The sequence below is a fragment of the Saccopteryx bilineata genome, chromosome 1, assembly GCF_036850765.1.
Source record: "Saccopteryx bilineata isolate mSacBil1 chromosome 1, mSacBil1_pri_phased_curated, whole genome shotgun sequence".
NCBI lineage: Eukaryota > Metazoa > Chordata > Mammalia > Chiroptera > Emballonuridae > Saccopteryx > Saccopteryx bilineata.
In genome coordinates this window covers 148643240-148660404 of record NC_089490.1, presented here as the reverse complement: position 1 = coordinate 148660404, position 17165 = coordinate 148643240, and the positions used below count along the sequence as shown (strand labels likewise).

General features: G+C 44.5%; 1 protein-coding gene across 2 annotated transcripts in view; it reads left to right on the top strand.

Moving 5' to 3' along the window:
• The first annotated feature begins 395 nt into the window (after positions 1-395).
• Positions 396-17165, top strand: part of DNMT1 (DNA methyltransferase 1) — a 52228-nt gene continuing 35458 nt past the window's right edge. The window contains exons 1-7 of one of the 2 annotated variants that reach the window (XM_066272792.1): positions 396-547; positions 10379-10415; positions 11160-11267; positions 11459-11675; positions 12735-12810; positions 14455-14533; positions 16434-16468. In XM_066272792.1, the coding sequence (XP_066128889.1) occupies positions 468-547; positions 10379-10415; positions 11160-11267; positions 11459-11675; positions 12735-12810; positions 14455-14533; positions 16434-16468 (632 nt within the window). In that variant the 5' untranslated portion in view covers positions 396-467. Of the gene's footprint in view, positions 548-738; positions 1106-10378; positions 10416-11159; positions 11268-11458; positions 11676-12734; positions 12811-14454; positions 14534-16433; positions 16469-17165 lie in introns of those variants that run through there. The other variant, XM_066272802.1, reaches the window with a different exon arrangement.

Sequence of the window (17165 nt, the reverse complement as noted above, 5' to 3'; positions counted from 1 at the left end):
CCTCTTTACAGATGAGGAAATAAAGGCTTGGTCCAAATGGCCTACCCAAGGTCTTTATAGTGAGCTAATTAATAGCTTGGGGGTGGGGTGGGGCTGAGAATTTGAATTTAAGGCCTGCACGCTTGAAACCCGTGGGGATCCTCCCTTTTTTCTCCAGCATGCTAGAAAGAATGAATGAATGACTCTTAGGCAAAGCTTACAGCAAAAAAAAGGTGGATCTCAGACAAGCCCATTGCTCCATGCAGGGGTGCGCACCAGCCTTGCGCATGCGTACACTTTGCAAACAGCTAGTTCCACCCTATCTACCCGCACTTGGTACAGGCTCTCGCAGTGTGGTACGTCCTGCCTTCCCCCACGCCCGGGCCCAGATGGTACGCGCCACCTCCGCTGGCTGCCCCTCCCTGTCGGTTTCCGCGCGAAAAGCCAGAGCTGCCTGTGCTGGGGACACCTCTGCTGCAGCTTCCAAGATGCCTGCCCGCACCGCCCCGGCCCGGGTGCCCGCGCTGGGCTCCCGGGCGTTCTCACTGCCCGATGATGTCCGCAGGCGGTAGGTGCCGCAGGGGACCGCGAACTCCCTGGAGTGGCATGGAGCTGGGGGTGGAGGGGTTGCTTTCCCTTTGGGTAGCCTCTAGCTGCGGCTGACAGACGGGCGCGCATGCGTACAATGGCGCGGCGGCGGCGGTTTGCGCGGGACTGGGTGGGACTTCCGGTCGCGCGCGTCCCTGGCCGTTTGGCGCCAAAATGGGCCAAGGCCCCTCACAGTTCCCTTGTGACTAGAAACTTGGGGTCTCCTCTGACCTCAAAGTAGAGCAAGTTCTGAGTTCGCTTCGGGGATCTCTTCCCTGGGACAGTCGCAGGACCGGCTTCTGCTTCTAACTTGGTCGCTTGGTCGCACAGGAAGTGGGCAGCCAGCGGCCTCAGGACACCACTTGTTCGGGCACTTCGGCCTCCACTTCCGGTGCCCGCTGCTGGGGGTCAGGGGGGCTGGCCGGCCTTATCCCTGGGGTTGTTTCAGTGGACGCCCTTGGCATTCCTGGACCAACATCCCGATGGCGACCACCAGAGACGGACGTCGCCGATCGGGGCTTCGGTGTGGCCGGCCCAGGTTTGCGAGACTTTTTTGGGGGCTCCCTCCATCTCCAACTGCTGGGGAAACTGTATTCTGGAAGAAACTTTTGCCATGCAATAAGGGCCAGGGCCCAGGCAGCATGAAGACCTGAATGGGCTTTTCTATTAAATCTCCTGTGAGCCTTGAGCATCAAGGAAACCTTGCTAGAGAGGGCTGGCTGCAGTTTCTAGCATGTGTCTGGGGATCGGGCGGAGTGAGGCGCCGCGGCTCATGTCGGGGATGGTTATAGCAATTCTGTGCACATGGCTGAGTGGCAAGACTGTTGGGCCCCCGCTTCTTCGTGATGGCACCAATTTCACTCCTGAAAACTTGCTCACCTCACTTGAAACACTAGTCACAGGATTTGTCCAGACCCAAACACTTCTAATCGGAAGTGAACTCGACTTTGCCATTTCCCTATTTTTCTATGCTTATTTCCTAGGGTTGTGCCTGGCCAATTCTGATTTTAGGCCTTTGAGGGTGGAGAGTGTGTGTGTTGGGCGTATTTAGGTTTCCTTACTAAGTGTTTAAAGTTACAACCACTTTCTAAGTACAGTTAGAGGGGGTGTGTTGTTGAATAATTTGCATCTCTATACCCCCCCCCCCAAGATATAACATGACTTAAATGGAAATAGAATAGTCAGTCTCAGGCTTCCTGATGTTAGAGATGTTGGGGCCTGGCCTTTACTCTGATGGTGAGAACGCTCTCTACTGGCTTGCTTATAACCTTGGGCAAGTATCATAAACAAGCTACAGCTGTAGTCTAGGGTTATTAATATGTATTGTAGAGTGATATTGGAGTAAATGAGACTATGCTTGCAACATGTTAGCATTGTATTAGCTAATCTCACTAGCTCTGGTTTTATTGAGCCAGACCACTATTTTGTTTAGCTAAATTTGAAAGTTAGGTGAGTGTTACAGTCTGCCATTTACTCTTAAGTTTCATATTACCTTTTTTTTTTTTAATGTTTTATTGATTTTAGAGAGAGAGGATGGGCATCCATCTGCCCTGACTGGGGATCGAACCAGCAACTTCAGTGCTTTGGGATGATGCTCTAACCCAGTGGTCCCCAACCCCTGGGCCGCAGACCGGTACCAGTCCGCAGAGAAAGAATAAATAACTTACATTATTTCTGTTTTATTTATATTTAAGTCTGAATGATGTTTTATTTTTTAAAAAAAACCAGATTCCCTCTGTTACATTCGTCTAAGACAGAGGTCCCCAAACTACGGCCCGCGGGCCGCATGCGGCCCGTCACACTTCCAGAAGGGGCACCTCTTTCATTGGTGGTCAGTGAGAGGAGCATAGTTCCCATTGAAATACTGGTCAGTTTGTTTATTTAAATTTACTTGTTCTTTATTTTAAATATTGTATTTGTTCCCATTTTGTTTTTCTACTTTAAAATAAGATATGTGCAGTGTGCATAGGGATTTGTTCATAGTTTTTTTATAGTCCGGCCCTCCAACAGTCTAAGGGACAGTGAACTGGTCCCCTGTGTAAAAAGTTTGGGGATCCCTGGTCTAAGACATACTCTTGACGCTTGTCTCGGTCACGTGATATATTTATCCGTCCCACCCTAAAGGCCGGTCCATGAAAATATTTTCTGACATTAAACCGGTCCGTGACCCAAAAAACGTTGGGGACCACTGCTCTAACCAACTGAGCTATCTGGTCAGGGCTAGGTTCCATATTACTTTGAACTAGAATTGCCTACTGTAGGTTCACAGTTTTAGATTTTTGCTTTAGACCATATGGTAGACATGTAATTTGTCAGCTTATGAGATCCTCAGTAGTTTTCTTACATTTTGAATTTTAGTTTGCAGAATACACACAAACATGGTGTTCAACACTCCCTTAAACTTAGATTTGTAAATGCAGCCATAACTCTTCTTGATTTACGAAAATTAGAGACAAGTAATCTATTGTGTGACAGGAACCTAAGTCCATTAGAATACTCTGAGCAACAGTTAGCCCTGGTCTTTATGCATTTCTGTTACTTTTGCTAACTTTTGTTTATATGGCAGCTTCTTTCAAATGCGCATATGATTAGTCCATTACATATGTAATGAGTCTAGAAAGTATTTTCAGTGTTTGGGCTTTTAAGTCTTTAACTTCTTTACTGAAGTATTGTTTACCCTAAGTCTTCTAAAAAGCATGCCTTTCAGGACAGGCCACATTTTCCACTGGATTTTTCTTATTCAGACCAAGCCGCAGTCATTTGTACAGAAAAAGTGATAGTCTTCCACTTGTCTTTCTTACACCACTCAAGTCTGTTTTCTGTAAGTGGAAACTGATCCTCTTGCCACATAAGTTGGATCCAATGATTTTCCTCCTCACCTTTCATCCCCCTACCCCCACTGCCCAGTACACTTGGCCTGAAGTCCAGAATTCCTCTCCACTTGCCTGAGTCATCTTGTGCTCTTCTCACAAGTCATGCAGGGCTTTGTTTTAGGTTTTCAGGGCCCGAAACCATGCAGAGTGACTGATGTGAGGCTAGGCTCCACTCTCTTGTCCCTTCATCCTTAAGATTGTGCTCAGAAAAGTCAGCCGGCTTCCCCCACATCGGAGAATGTTGTTGAATTCTGTTAGTGTACTTAGCAACCCTGGATTTAATTTGCTGTCTGAGGTTTCCCTTATTCATTGTATCTGCAGCTTGGTTGGTGTACAGTAAACTCTCAAATGCTTGCATGCCAAACTTTCCCCTTTAATGAAGCCTGGGTTTACACATGATTTTAGCAACCTTCGCACAACTCTGATTGGCCTTTGTAATTATGACAGCTTTCTTATCTGCTATTTATTCTGTGATTAGATTAAGCTGGGTCTTGAAGGTTTTTTGTTTTGTTTTTTTACAGAGAGTCAGAGAGAGGGATAGACAGGGACAGACAGGAACAGACAGGAACGGAGAGAGATGAGAAGCGTCAATCATCAGTTTTTCGTTGTGACACTTTAGTTGTTCATTGATTGCTTTCTCATATGTACCTTGACCGGGGGGCTACAGCAGACTGAGTAACCCCTTGCTCAAGCTAGCAACCTTGGGTCCAAGCTGGTGAGCTTTTTTTTGCTCAAACCAGATGAGCCCGCGCTCAAGCTGGCGACCTCGGGGTCTCGAACCTGGGTCCTCTGCATCCCAGTCCGAGGCTCTATCCACTACACCACCGCCTGGTCAGGCAGGTCTTGAAGTTCTTAAACAGTTCTATGGCTCCTGCTGAGTAGGTATTGAATAGGGAAAAACTAACTTATCTTTTCTAGTTCTCCCCTGCAGTAAGATTTTAGAGGTACAAACCACTGGGGTGCAAATCCCACCCTGCCTCTTGCCACCTGTGAAGCTAACCCTCTGGGCTTTATCTGTAAAATGGAATGGAGGTGCCTGTTCCACCAGGGCATTTTGAAGACTAACAGAACTGACAGATGTAAACATGGTAGGGCAGCACCTGCATAGAAACCTTCTACAGTGCTTATGTGGTCAGCTGTATATTTCATTTCCATTAGGGGAGCATAATTTAAAGTACTAACATGCAGATCTTATTCTAGGGCAAGTGTTTCTTTTTTTATTTTTGAGAGGAGGGGAGATACTGAGACAGACTCCTGCATGTGTCCCGACCAGGATCCACCCAGTAACCCCCTTCTGGGGCCAATGCTCGAATCAACCCAGCTATCCTCAGCACCTGAGGACGACGCTTGGATCAACTGAGCTATCTGGGCTGAGGCTTGAACTAGTTGAGCCACTGGCTGCAGGAGGGGAAGAGGTAGAGAAGTGGGGAAGGTAGGGGAGAGAAGCAGATGGTTGTTTTTCTTGTGTGCCCTGAACAGGAATCAAACCTGGGACATCCATACACCGGGCTGATGCTATATCTACTGAGCCAACCAGCTAGGGCCACTAAGGCAGGTATTAATGTAGCAGTGTATATGTTGTAGAGATGATGTATATGCCTGCTTATTCCAAACTTTATCTTTGCTTGGCTTCTTGTAGAGTGGTCTGGACTTGCTCTTTCTGCTGCCACCTTAGCTTTTGTGCCAGCTGTCACCTCCTACTTTATTTAGGCATTTTTTCTTTAGGGTTGAAGTGACTTTCTTCTTTTAACTCAGTATATGCTTCTTAATTCTTTGTATTCTTGGCTTTTGTGTTGTTGTCTACTACCAGGGAGCCTCTTCCCTGATTTCCCCTTTTTCATTCTTGAACCCTTATCTTTTCCAGTCATGGGACTTCTACTTTCAGCAGTTGGGGTGCCCACTGGAGATAGATACCTCCAGTTTTGGTCCCTATCTGGAGAGCCAGTTTGAATTTCTAGCTACTGTTCACTGAAACATCACTTCTAAAACTCAAAGCCCGTTTACTCTCCTTTTTCCCACCAAAGAGTTCTGAATTTCTGATACTCGTTTTTAATTGCCACCGTAACAAATTACCACAGTTGTAGTGGCTTAAGTAAAACAGATTTATTGTCTTGTTGTTCTGTAGGTCATAAATCTGGTATGAGTCTCACTAGATTAAAATCAAAGAGTCAGCAGGCTACATTCCTTTCTGGAGGCTTTAGGGGAAAATCTGTTTTCTACTCTTCCAGGTAGAATTCAGTTCCTTGTGGTTATAAGACTGCGGTTCCTCTTCTCTCTTTTTTTTTTTTTTAAAATTTTTATTTATTCATTTTTTTTTTTTTTAGAGAGGAGAGAGTGAGGGAGAGAGACAGACGGGGGGGGGGGGAGCTGGAAGCATCAACTCCCATATGTGCCTTGACCAGGCAAGCCCAGGGTTTCGAACTGGCGACCTCAGCATTTCCAGGTCGATGCTTGATCCACTGCGCCACCACAGGTCAGGCAGTTCCTCTTCTCTTGCTGGCTCTAAGATGAAGGTCTTTCTCAGCTTCTGGAGGCGATATATACAGTTGACCCTTGAACAACATGGGGGTTAGGGGTGCCGGATAACCTTGGTTGAAAATTTAACATAGAACTTTTTTTTTAAGCTTTCTTTCTTTTTTTTTTTTTTTTTAACAGAGACAGAGAGAGAGATAGACAGAAACGGAGAGATGAGAAGCATCAATCATTAGTTTTTCGTTGTGCTTTGCGACACCTTAGTTGTTCATTGATTGCTTTTTCATATGTGCCTTGACCGCGGGCCTTCAGCAGACTGAGTAACCCCTTGCTCAAGCCAGCAACCTTGGGTCCAAGCTGGTGAGCTTTTGCTCAAACCAGATGAACCCGCGCTCAAGCTGGCAACCTCGGGGTCTCGAACCTGGGTCCTTCCGCATCCCAGTCCGACGCTCTATCCATTGCGCCACTGCCTGGTCAGGCTCAACATATAACTTTTGACTCTCCTGTACTTAACTACTAAGAGGCTACTGTTAACTGGAAGCCTTATAGATAAACAGTAAATTAACACCTTTGTTGTATATATATGACTATTTTCCTACAGTAAAAGTAGAGAAAAGAAAATATTAAGAAAATCGTAAGGAAGATAAAATACAATTACAGTATTTATTGAAAAAAATTCAAGTATATGCGAACCTGTGCAGTTCAAATCTGTTTAAGGGTCATCTGTACTACCACTGTATCTGCTGCCTGCTTAGTCTTTTCTACAAAGAGATCTTCTGACAACCCAAGTCAGGAGAGCCTGCCTGGCAATGCCTGTGTGCAATCACCCAATTCATTGCCTGGTACAGGGCCTGGCATACAGTAGATACCCACAGATGTGAGTAGCTATCAAAGCTAGAAGCAGAGTTCACATCAGCCACTGTTTAAAATTGGTCCAGCAAAACCTGTTGCTCACATTCCTGGCTTTGCTTGTAACACTTGCCCTGTGGAATAATTCTGTTCCTGCCTTTTTTTTTTTTCTTTTTACAGAGACAGAGAGTCAGAGAGAAAGATAGACAGGAATGGAGAGAGATGAGAAGCATCAATCATTAGTTTTTCGTTGCGACACTTTAGTTGTTCATTGATTGCTTTCTCATATGTGCCTTGACTGTGGGGTACAGCAGACCGAGTAACCCCTTGCTCGAGCCAGCGACCTTGGGTCCAAGCTGGTGAGCTTTTGCTCAAACCAGATGAGCCGCCTGACCAGGAGGTGGTGCAGTGGATAGAGCGTTGGACTGGGATGCAGAGGACCCAGGTTCGAGGCCCCAAGGTCACCAGCTTGAGCATGGGCTCATCTGGTTTGAGCAAGAAAGCCCACTAGCTTGAACCCAAGATCACTGGCTCCAGCAAGGGGTTACTCGGTCTGCTGAAGACCCGTGGTCAAGGCACGTATGAGAAAGCAGTCAGTGAACAACTAAGGTGTTGCGACACGCAATGAAAAACTAATAATTGATGCTTCTCATCTCTCTCCATTCCTGTCTGTCTGTTCTTGTCTATCCCTCTCTCTGACTCAGTCTCCGTCTCTGTAAAAAATAAATTAAAACAAACAAAAAAACCCCCAGATGAGCCTGCACTCAAGCTGGCGACCTTGAGGTCTCGAACCTGGGTCCTCCGCATCCCAGTCTGATGCTCTATCCACTGCGCCACCGCCTGGTCAGGCTGTTCCCGCCTTTTAGGCTAGTCCGTGTGGGTCCTGGGTGGGAGGATCTAGGGACAATGGAGGCCTGGTCCCTGCCTAGTGTGCTCCCACTCCATTGACTGTCGCTCGCGCTGCTGGTTAGACCTGTTGTTGCTCTACTGCCCACAGTAAGCACCCGGACTGGGAAGAGCCTCTTCACTCACCTCCCTTTCCTCAGTGTTGTCTGTTCTTGTTCCTTTGTTCTTTTTTTCCTCCCTTCCTTCCAAATAGGTAAGATACTAATCTTCAATAGTTAAATCAGACCATGATTTTCCAGCCAAACTCATGACGGTTCTGCACTTCTGAATTAGGTACAAATATTCCAAAGAATGAGCTCTTGGGGCGGGTGCCAGCAAACTCTTCTAACTTGATGTATCTCCCCTGTGTGTGGGCTCCCCTGCTGCCTTAATTCTCCTATTTCATACATTCCTCATTAGAATGCTGCCATCCCCCCACTCCAGTCTTTAGGAATGTTAGCTGCCTCTTTCCCACCTCATCTCGTGGCTCTGGCCCACTCATTCTGACACCAAACACACCGTGATATACCCTCTTATTGACTCTTCTCAGATCCAACTGGAGTAAGACCACCTATAAGTCACTTAATTTACAGAAGGACCCCAACTCTGACCTGTTTACTTTCCCAGTACCTTTTAAAATTATATATATGGGTGGGCAAAGTAAGTTTATAGTTGTGAGTACACATAACAGTTTGTTTTTGTATTGTTTATAATAATTGTATAATTTATATAAGTGTACACTATCCTATATTATATAATTCTTTTTGTTTTTGTTTTTGTTTTTGTTTTACAGAGACAGAGTCAGAGAGAGGGATAGACAGGGACAGACAGACAGGAATGGAGAGAGATGAGAAGCATCAATCATCAGTTTTTTTTGTTGGGACACCTTAGTTGTTCATTGATTGCTTTCTCATATGTGCCTTGACCGCGGGCCTTCAGCAGACTGAGAAACTGCTTGCTCTGGCCAGAGACCTTGGGTCTAAGCTGGTGAGCTTTGCTCAAACCAGATGAGCCCGCGCTCAAGCTGGTAAGCTCGGGGTCTCGAACCTGGGTCCTCCGCATCCCAGTCTGACGCTCTATCCACTGCGCCACCGTCTGGTCAGGCTGTTATATAATTCTTGTGTCATTTCTCACCATCATCAGAATAACTACCCCCTCCAAAAGGGGTCTCGTTTCAATCACAGATGACTTCTTGATTGATTGATTTTTAGAGATAGAGGAAGGGAGAGAGAGAGAGAAACATCAATTTGTTTTCCACTTCTTTATGAATTCATTGGTTGATTCTTGTGTATGCCCTGATCGGGAACTGAACCTGCAACCTTGGCCACAAATGACTCCCCCCCCCCAAGTTGGAAACGGGAAAAAGTCAGACAGACTTCCGCATGCGCCCTACCAGGATCCACCCAGCATGTCCACCAGGGGGCGATGCTCTGCCCATCTTGAGGCATGGCTCTGCCGCAATCAGAGCCGTTCTAGCGCCTGAGGCAGAGGCCACAGAGCCATTCTCAGCGCCCGGGCAAACTTTGCTCCAATGGAGCCTTGGCTGCGGGAGGGGACGAGAGAGACAGAGAGGAAAGAGAGGGGGAGGGGTGGAGAAGCAGATGGGCGCTTCTCCTGTGTGCCCTGACTGGGAATCGAACCCGGGACTCCTGCACGCCAGACCAACGCTTTACCACTGAGCCAACCGGCCAGGGCCAAATGACTTCTTTTAAAAAGCGGTTTTAGCGGGACCTGGTGGTGGTGCAGTGGATAGAGCGTCGGACTTGCATGTAGAGGACCCAGGTTTGAAACCCTGAGGTTGCTGGCTTGAGCGCAGGCTCATTTGGCTTGAACATGGGCTCACCAGCTTGAGCGTGGGCTTGCTGGCCTGAGCATGGGATCATAGACATGACCCCAGGTTGCTGGCTTGAGCCCAAAGGTTGCTGGCTTGAAGCCCAAGGTCATTGGCTTAAGACCAAGGTAGCTGGCTTGAGCAAGGGGTCATTTGTTTTGCTGTAGCCCCCCCATCAAGGCACATATGAAAATGCAATCAATGAATAACTAAGAAGACCAAGGAACCACAGTGAAGAATTGATGTTTCTCATCTCTCTCCCTTCCTGTCTGTCTCTGTCTCTGTCTCTGTCACAGACACAAAATTTTTTAAGATTATTTATTTATTTGAGAGAGATGAGAAGCATCAACTCGTATTTGTGGCACCTTAGTTGTTCATTGACTGCTTCTCTTGTGCCTTTACTGGGGTGGCAAGTCAAGCCAGTGACCCCTTGCTCAAGCCAGTGACTTTAGGATCATGTTGATGATTCCACACTCAAGCTTGTGACCTCAGGGTTTCAAACGTAGGACCTCACCATCCCAGACTGATGCTCTATTCACTATGCCACCACTGGTTGGGCAAAATATTAATTGACTTTAGAGAGAGTGAAAGAGAGAGGAAGGGGAGGGAGAATTTGATGCATTTATTGGTTGATTCTTGTATGTGCCCTGACCAGGGATTGAACCCATGACCTTGGCGTATTGGGACAATGCTCTAACCAACCCTACCTGGCCAGGGCCCACAAATGACTTAATGTATGGGCATTATAGTAGGCATTCTAGACATGGTGGTGGGGGGGACCATTGTATCTTTTTCCTAGCACTCATGTATGTTAAATTTACTTCCAAAGTTGTTTAAAACTACTGATTCTTACAGGTCAACTAAATTGCTTAACAAGTGTTTTTTTCTTTTTTTCCCCCAGGCTCAAAGATTTGGAAAGAAATAGTTTAACTGAAAAGGTAATTTTCATTTGAAAAATATATTTTTTTTTTTACCAAATGTGACTATTTGACAGATACTCTGTAGCTTGTAAAAAGTTTAAGTGGAATCAGCTTTTTCAAAAGAATTAAAAAAAATTTTTTCCATCCATTTGATGGGTGTGGGGAAGGGAAGAGAAAGAGAGTGAGAGAAAGGGAGAGAGAGAAAGAGAAGTATCACCTGTTGTTCCAGTTAGTTATGCACTCATTAGTTGCTTCTCATATGTGCCCTGACCAGATATTGAACCCACGACCTTGGCGCACCAGTACGATATTCTGTCTGCTGATCCACCCAGTCAGGGCCCATAAAGTTTTGAGATAACTTGGAAATATTCTTGTTTAATGTGCTGTGTTAATATGTTGCTAATATTAGTTGACTTCTGATAACTTGTTGGCAGGTTTCCCAATCTAGGTTCTAAACCATCAGTTCTGAAACTATAACTTGTCCTGGTCACACTATTTTCAAAAGCAGTTTTATTCTAATACATCATATGTCTCTGTCTCGCCTCTGATCTTTCCATTTTTACCACTCTGGAGTTGGTGTGATATAATCTTAATGGAAATATGATGAAAATGTCTTATGAATACTTAAGTTTTTTTGGCAGAGTCAGCATTGCCTGCCATTCAGTCATTGTTATATGACCAGGCAGCATAATTATTTGTATAGTAGTCCATTAGTTAGTAGCTTGGGAATTTGGGGACTTCTAAACCTATATCCTTTCCTAGGAGTGTGTGAAGGAGAAATTGAATCTCTTGCATGAATTTCTGCAAACAGAAATAAAAAATCAGTTATGTGATTTGGAAACGAAATTACATAAAGAAGAATTATCAGAGGTAAGTCAGTTTTCAGCTTCCAGACATCTAGAGAACGTCTCTTGTGTAGCTTGTTTGTGACCCAGGAGGCGGAATAATCCCCAGCACTCCTTGTTACCTGATAAGTATAAAAGAAATGCGTGTGTTTCCTTATTCTCTTACTGCCACTTGTTTACATTCACTGCTACTTAAATTATCCTTTCCTGCTGTAGGAGGGCTACCTGGCTAAAGTCAAATCCCTTTTAAATAAAGATTTGTCCTTGGAGAACGGAGCTCATGCTTTTACTCGGGAAGTGAATGGATGTCTAGAAAACGGGAGCCATTCACGTGAGGACCGCAGAGTGAGAATGGCAGAGGAAAACAAGTCGTCCAAACTCATGTCCAAACCTTGCACACCCAGGAGAAGCAAGTCTGATGGAGAGACAAAGTGTAAGAGCCCTTAACTCATTTGGCCTTGATGGAGACTGTTAACCACATAAGGAAAGGGACAGTCAGACTTGGAGCCATAGGTCCTCCTGGGCAGTACTTTCTCGTTTGTTTCTTGTGTATACCTCTACTACTAAGTATACTTCCTAACTAGTTTAGGTGTATACTAATCTAAATTTTGTCTTTGACCAAGTCTAGGGCATTAGATCCCAAAACATGGCTAAATTTACAAGGTATAAAATAATAGGGACTACTGATACTAATTACTTCTGTTATATATACTTAAGCTAAACATTCATTCTTAGACTTTTTTTCAGTTTATAGTCAAAGGATCTCTTGTAATCTTTTTTTGTTATTGTTATTTAAAAATTTTTTTTTCTATTTTTCTGAAATGAGAAGGTGGGGGTGGGGTGCGGGCAGACAGACAGGCTCCCTGCATGGGATCCACCCAGCATGTCCACCACGGGGCGATGCTCAGCCCCTCTGGGATGTTGCTCTGCTGCAATCTGAGCCATTCTAGTGCCTGAGGTGGAGGCCTTGGAGCGATCCTCAGCCCCAGGGCCAACTTTGCTCCTGCTCCAATGGATCCTTGGCTGTGGGAGGGGAAGAGAGAGACAGAGAGGAAAGAGAGGAGGAAGGGTGGAGAAGCAGATGGGTACCTCTCCTGTGTACCCTGGCCGGGAATCGAACCTGGGACTTCCACATGCTGGACCAATGCTCTACCGCTGAGCTAACCGGCCAGGGCTGCTCTCTTCTGTAATCTTTATGAACAAAAGAGCATGTACTTGAGCTCAGGTCCAACTCTCAGCCACTTTACATTTTGACAGTTCTATTCTCTTGTCTGGTTCAGGAATTGATCCCTCAAATAAGAACTGTGTAAAATGGTTCAGCAAACTGGAAGGTGCTAATTGCCAACTTTATCAAGACAGTTGTTGATTAGAATAAGAGGCAAAGGACACTTAATCCTCTGCATTAACTTGGTGATGCTGAAGAACTGCACCTTTGCTGTGATATTTTTTATTCATAGTGGCTTTTTTTCTTGTTTCTTTTTTCTTTAAATAGCTGAAGTCTCACCTAGCCCCAGGATTACAAGGCAAACTACCAGGCAGACCACCATCACCTCTCATTTTGCAAGGGGGTCAGTATATAATGAATTGACAGCTGCATTTTCTAAGGGCCAACTCTTTTTGGTATAATATCTATGGAATTCGTAGGATGTAATTTAGCACTTCTGATTTTCCACATTGCATCGGTTTTCATTGTGCAATTTTGTTAGACATTTATGAACACATTTTTTTCATACTAAATATTATTTTGTATTAGTTTCAGGTATACAGCATAGTATTTAGACAATCCCACACTTTATAAAGTGTTCCCCCCAATATTTCCAGTACCCACCTGACACCATGGTTAATATAATACTATTGACTAGATTCCCTATGCTGTATTTGACATCCCTGTGTGAACAGCATTTCTGAATAACTCATCTATTTTTACTCTTACTATAAGAAACTTCATGTATTAGTGAGGTTAGTAAAATGAAACCCTAAGTAAACGATCCAGTAGTGTCACCAGTTAACGGCTCCTGGCCATCATTTCATCTATATCCCCATACAGTCCAAGTGGATTACAACTCCGTATACCCCCATGTACCCCCAACTGGATCACTTTGAAACAAATTTCAGACATATCTAATATTCATAAAGATTTCTAGGCAACAAGGTCTCTTTTTGACACATTTTTAATTCATATTTTTCTATAATTGCTAACATTTAGTAAACCATCTCCTTTTAAAAAGATAAAACATCACATACAATTTCATGCCTTATTAAGTGGAACAATTCCTTATTGGATACATAATCAGGGTTCACATTTCCCCATGTATCACAAACAAAGTGTATTTGGTTGGTTTGTTCCTTAAGCCTTTCTAGTTACAGATTCTTTCTTATTTTCTTGCCATTTATTTGAAAAAATTAGGTCATTTGTCCAATAGATTTCTAGATCTGGCTGACTGCATCCTTATGGTGGTTAATATGTTCCTTATCTCCATTTCCTATAATCTGGTAGTTAGGTCTAGAGGCTTGATTGGATTCCAGCTTTGATTTGAGACTTCCTCATAGATGGCTCTTTAGGCTTCCAACAGACTCATGTAATGTCTCTTCTGTGATATCAGCAGCCGATGATCAACATCTAGATTCACTATTTCATAGGGTTTGCAAAATGATGATATTCTAACCCTATTGCTCAAAGAAATACTAAGCTTGAAGCCTCTTTCAGTACCCTGAAAATGAAGGCTTCTCCTTGGAGGGAAGAAGGCATCCATGCCTTGAATCTGCCCTAAAGAGGGTGGGAGGCATCTAAGTCATTCCACATCCATTAGAGCAGGGGTAGTCAACCTTTTTATACCTACCGCCCACTTTTGTATCTCTGTTAGTAGTAAAATGTTCTAACTGGTTCCACAGTAATGGTGATTTATAAAGGAGGGAAGTAACTTTACTTTATAAAATTTATAAAGCAGAGTTACAGCAAGTTAAAGCATATAATAATAATTACTTACCAAGTACTTTATGTCGGATTTTCACCAAGTTTGGTAAAATAAATCTTTATAAAACAACTTACTATAGTTAAATCTATCTTTTTATTTATACTTTGGTTGCTCCGCTACCACCCACCATGAAAGCTGGAATGCCCGCTAGTGGGTGGTAGGGACCAGGTTGACTACCACTGCATTAGAGGTCTAGGGTCTGGCTGAGCTAATGGTGGGCTTTACTGTGTTTGATAGCCCTGCCAAACGAAAACCAGAGGAAGACCCTGAAAGAGCCAAATTCGATGATACTGTCCATGAAGAAGAAAAAGACCAGGTAGGGCTGTCTCTTTAAAATTTCTTCACATTGCTGTATTTGCTGATAATCATGACTTTATATTTGGTCTATCTAAATAGGCTTTTTTGCCTGACGTGGTGGCGCAGTGGATAAAGCGTCGACCTGGAAATGCTGAGGTTGCTGGTTCGAAACCCTGGGCTTGCCTGGTCAAGGCACATATGGGAGTTGATGCTTCCTGCTCCTCCCCCCTTCTCTCTCTCTGTCTCTCTCTCCTCTCTGTCTTTCTCTCTCCCTCTCTCTCTCCTTTCTAAAAATGAATAAAATTAAAAAATTAAAAAAAAAAAGTAAATAGGCTTTTTTTTTTTTTTTTGAGAGAGAAAGAGGGGAACAGACAGAGAGGCAGGAAGAGGGATGAAAAGCATCAGTTCTTCATTGCGGCACCTTAGTTGTTCATTGATTGCTTTCTCACATGGGCCTTGATGGGGGGCAGAGGAGTTCTAGTTGAGCAAGTGACCGTTTGCTCAATCCAGCGACCTTGAGGTCATGTCTATGATCCTACACTCAATTTTTTTATTTATTGATTTTATTGAGAGAGGAAGGGGGGATAGAGAGAGAGACAGGAATATTGAGCTGCTCCTGTGTGTGCCATGACCAGGGATCGAACCTGCAACCTCTGTGTTTCTGGATGATGCTATAACCAACTGAGCTATTCAATCAGGGCTGTTTTTAACTTTTTTTTTTTTTTTTTTTTTTAACTTTTTAAAATTAATTAATTCATTCATTCATTTTTAGAGAAAGAGGAGAGAGAGAGAAAGAGTGTGAGAGAAGGGGGAGGAGCAGGAAGCATCAACTCTCATATGTGCCTTGACCAGGCAAGCCCAGGGTTCAGAACCAGTGACCTTAGTGTTCCAGGTCGATGCTTTATCCACTGTGCCATCACAAGTCAGGCTGTTTTTTAACTCTTTTAGATACGTAAATACAGCTATCCTGCAGATGGCAAATATTGTCTACTTAGGAAACTAGTGTACTAGGGTATTCATTTAAGAAGATCTGGTATCTGCTCTGGCTGGGTAGCTCAGTTGGGTCAAGCATTGTACTGGTACGCCAAGGGTGTTGGTTTGATCCCCCAGTCAGGGCACATACAAGAATCAACCAATGAATGCATAAATAAGTGAAACAACAAATCTATGTCTCTCTTTTCCTCCCTTTTTCTCAAATCAATAAATTAAAAAAAAAGATGCTGTCCAATTTAGGTTGTCATCATCATTCCCTGATGTGAATTCTGAATTACCATTTTGGTTTTTCTAATATTAAAGAATTCCTGACACAAGGTGGAATCATCATTTACATAGCCACACTAGACGATCTCTAGTATGCAGATATATGCTGGCTGACTTCTGGGCCTGTCTTGAGTTTTGAGGGGGTGGGCACGTCAGTACCAGACTGATGGTTGCCCATATCTTCTCCCGACACCCAGAACCCCCTTTTCCACCCTTTTAAAAAAATTGTATCCAATGTATTTTTTAATTAATTTTATTTATTTTTTTACAGAGACAGAGTCAGAGAGAGGGATAGACAGGAATGGAGAGAGATGAGAAGCATCAATCATCAGTTTTTTGTTGTGACACCTTAGTTGTTCATTGATTGCTTTCTCATATGTGCCTTGACCGTGGGGCTACAGCAGACCGAGTAACCCCTTGCTCAAGCCAGCGACCTTGGGTCCAAGCTGGTGAGCTTTTGTTCAAACCAGATGAGCCCGCACTCAAGCTGGAGACCTTAGGGTCTCGAACCTGGGTCCTTCCGCATCCCAGTCCAACACTCTATCCACTGCACCACCGCCTGGTCAGGCTCCAATGTATTAACTTAATACTTTGACTTAAGTTTTTAGTTTTGATCTTCTTTTGAAATGAATATTTTTTTTTCTATTCTCTCCACACAGGAGGAAAAGAGACGTCGAGTTACATCCAGAGAACTGTAAGTATAATTTAAGTATAATTACTATACCTTTTTGTTCTGTGCAGTGTATAATCTTGATTACTGCAATGAGTTTTCAGAAAATTTTTTTTTTTTTGTATTTTTCTGAAGCTAGAAACGGGGAGAGACAGTCAGACAGACTCCCGCATGCACCCGACCAGGATCCACCTGGCATGCCCACCAGAGGGCTCTGCCCCTTAGGTGTGTCGCTCTGTTGCGACCAGAGCCACTCTAGCGCCTGGGGCAGAGGCCAAGGAGCCATCCCCAGCGCCCGGGCCATCTTTGCTCCAATGGAGCCTTGGCTGCAAAGGGGAAGAGAGAGACAGAGAGGAAGGAGAGGGGAAGGGGTGGAGAAGTAGATGGGCGCTTCTCCTGTGTGCCCTGGCCGGGAATCGAACCCGGGACTTCTGCACACCAGGCTGATGCTCTACCACTGAACCAACCGGCCAGGGCCCAAAAAAATTTTTAAAGTGAGAGGAGGGGAGGTAGTGAGACTCCTGCATGTGCCTCAGCCAGGATCCACCCGGTAGCCCTTGTCTAGGGCTGATGCTTGAATCAGTGAGCTATTTTTAGTACCTGAGTCTGATGTGCTCAGACCAGCTGAGCCATCCTCAGTTCCCGGGTCGATACCCGAACCAATCGAATTACTGGCTGTAGGAGGGGAAGGGGGAGAGAGTGAGGGACAGAAGCAGATGGT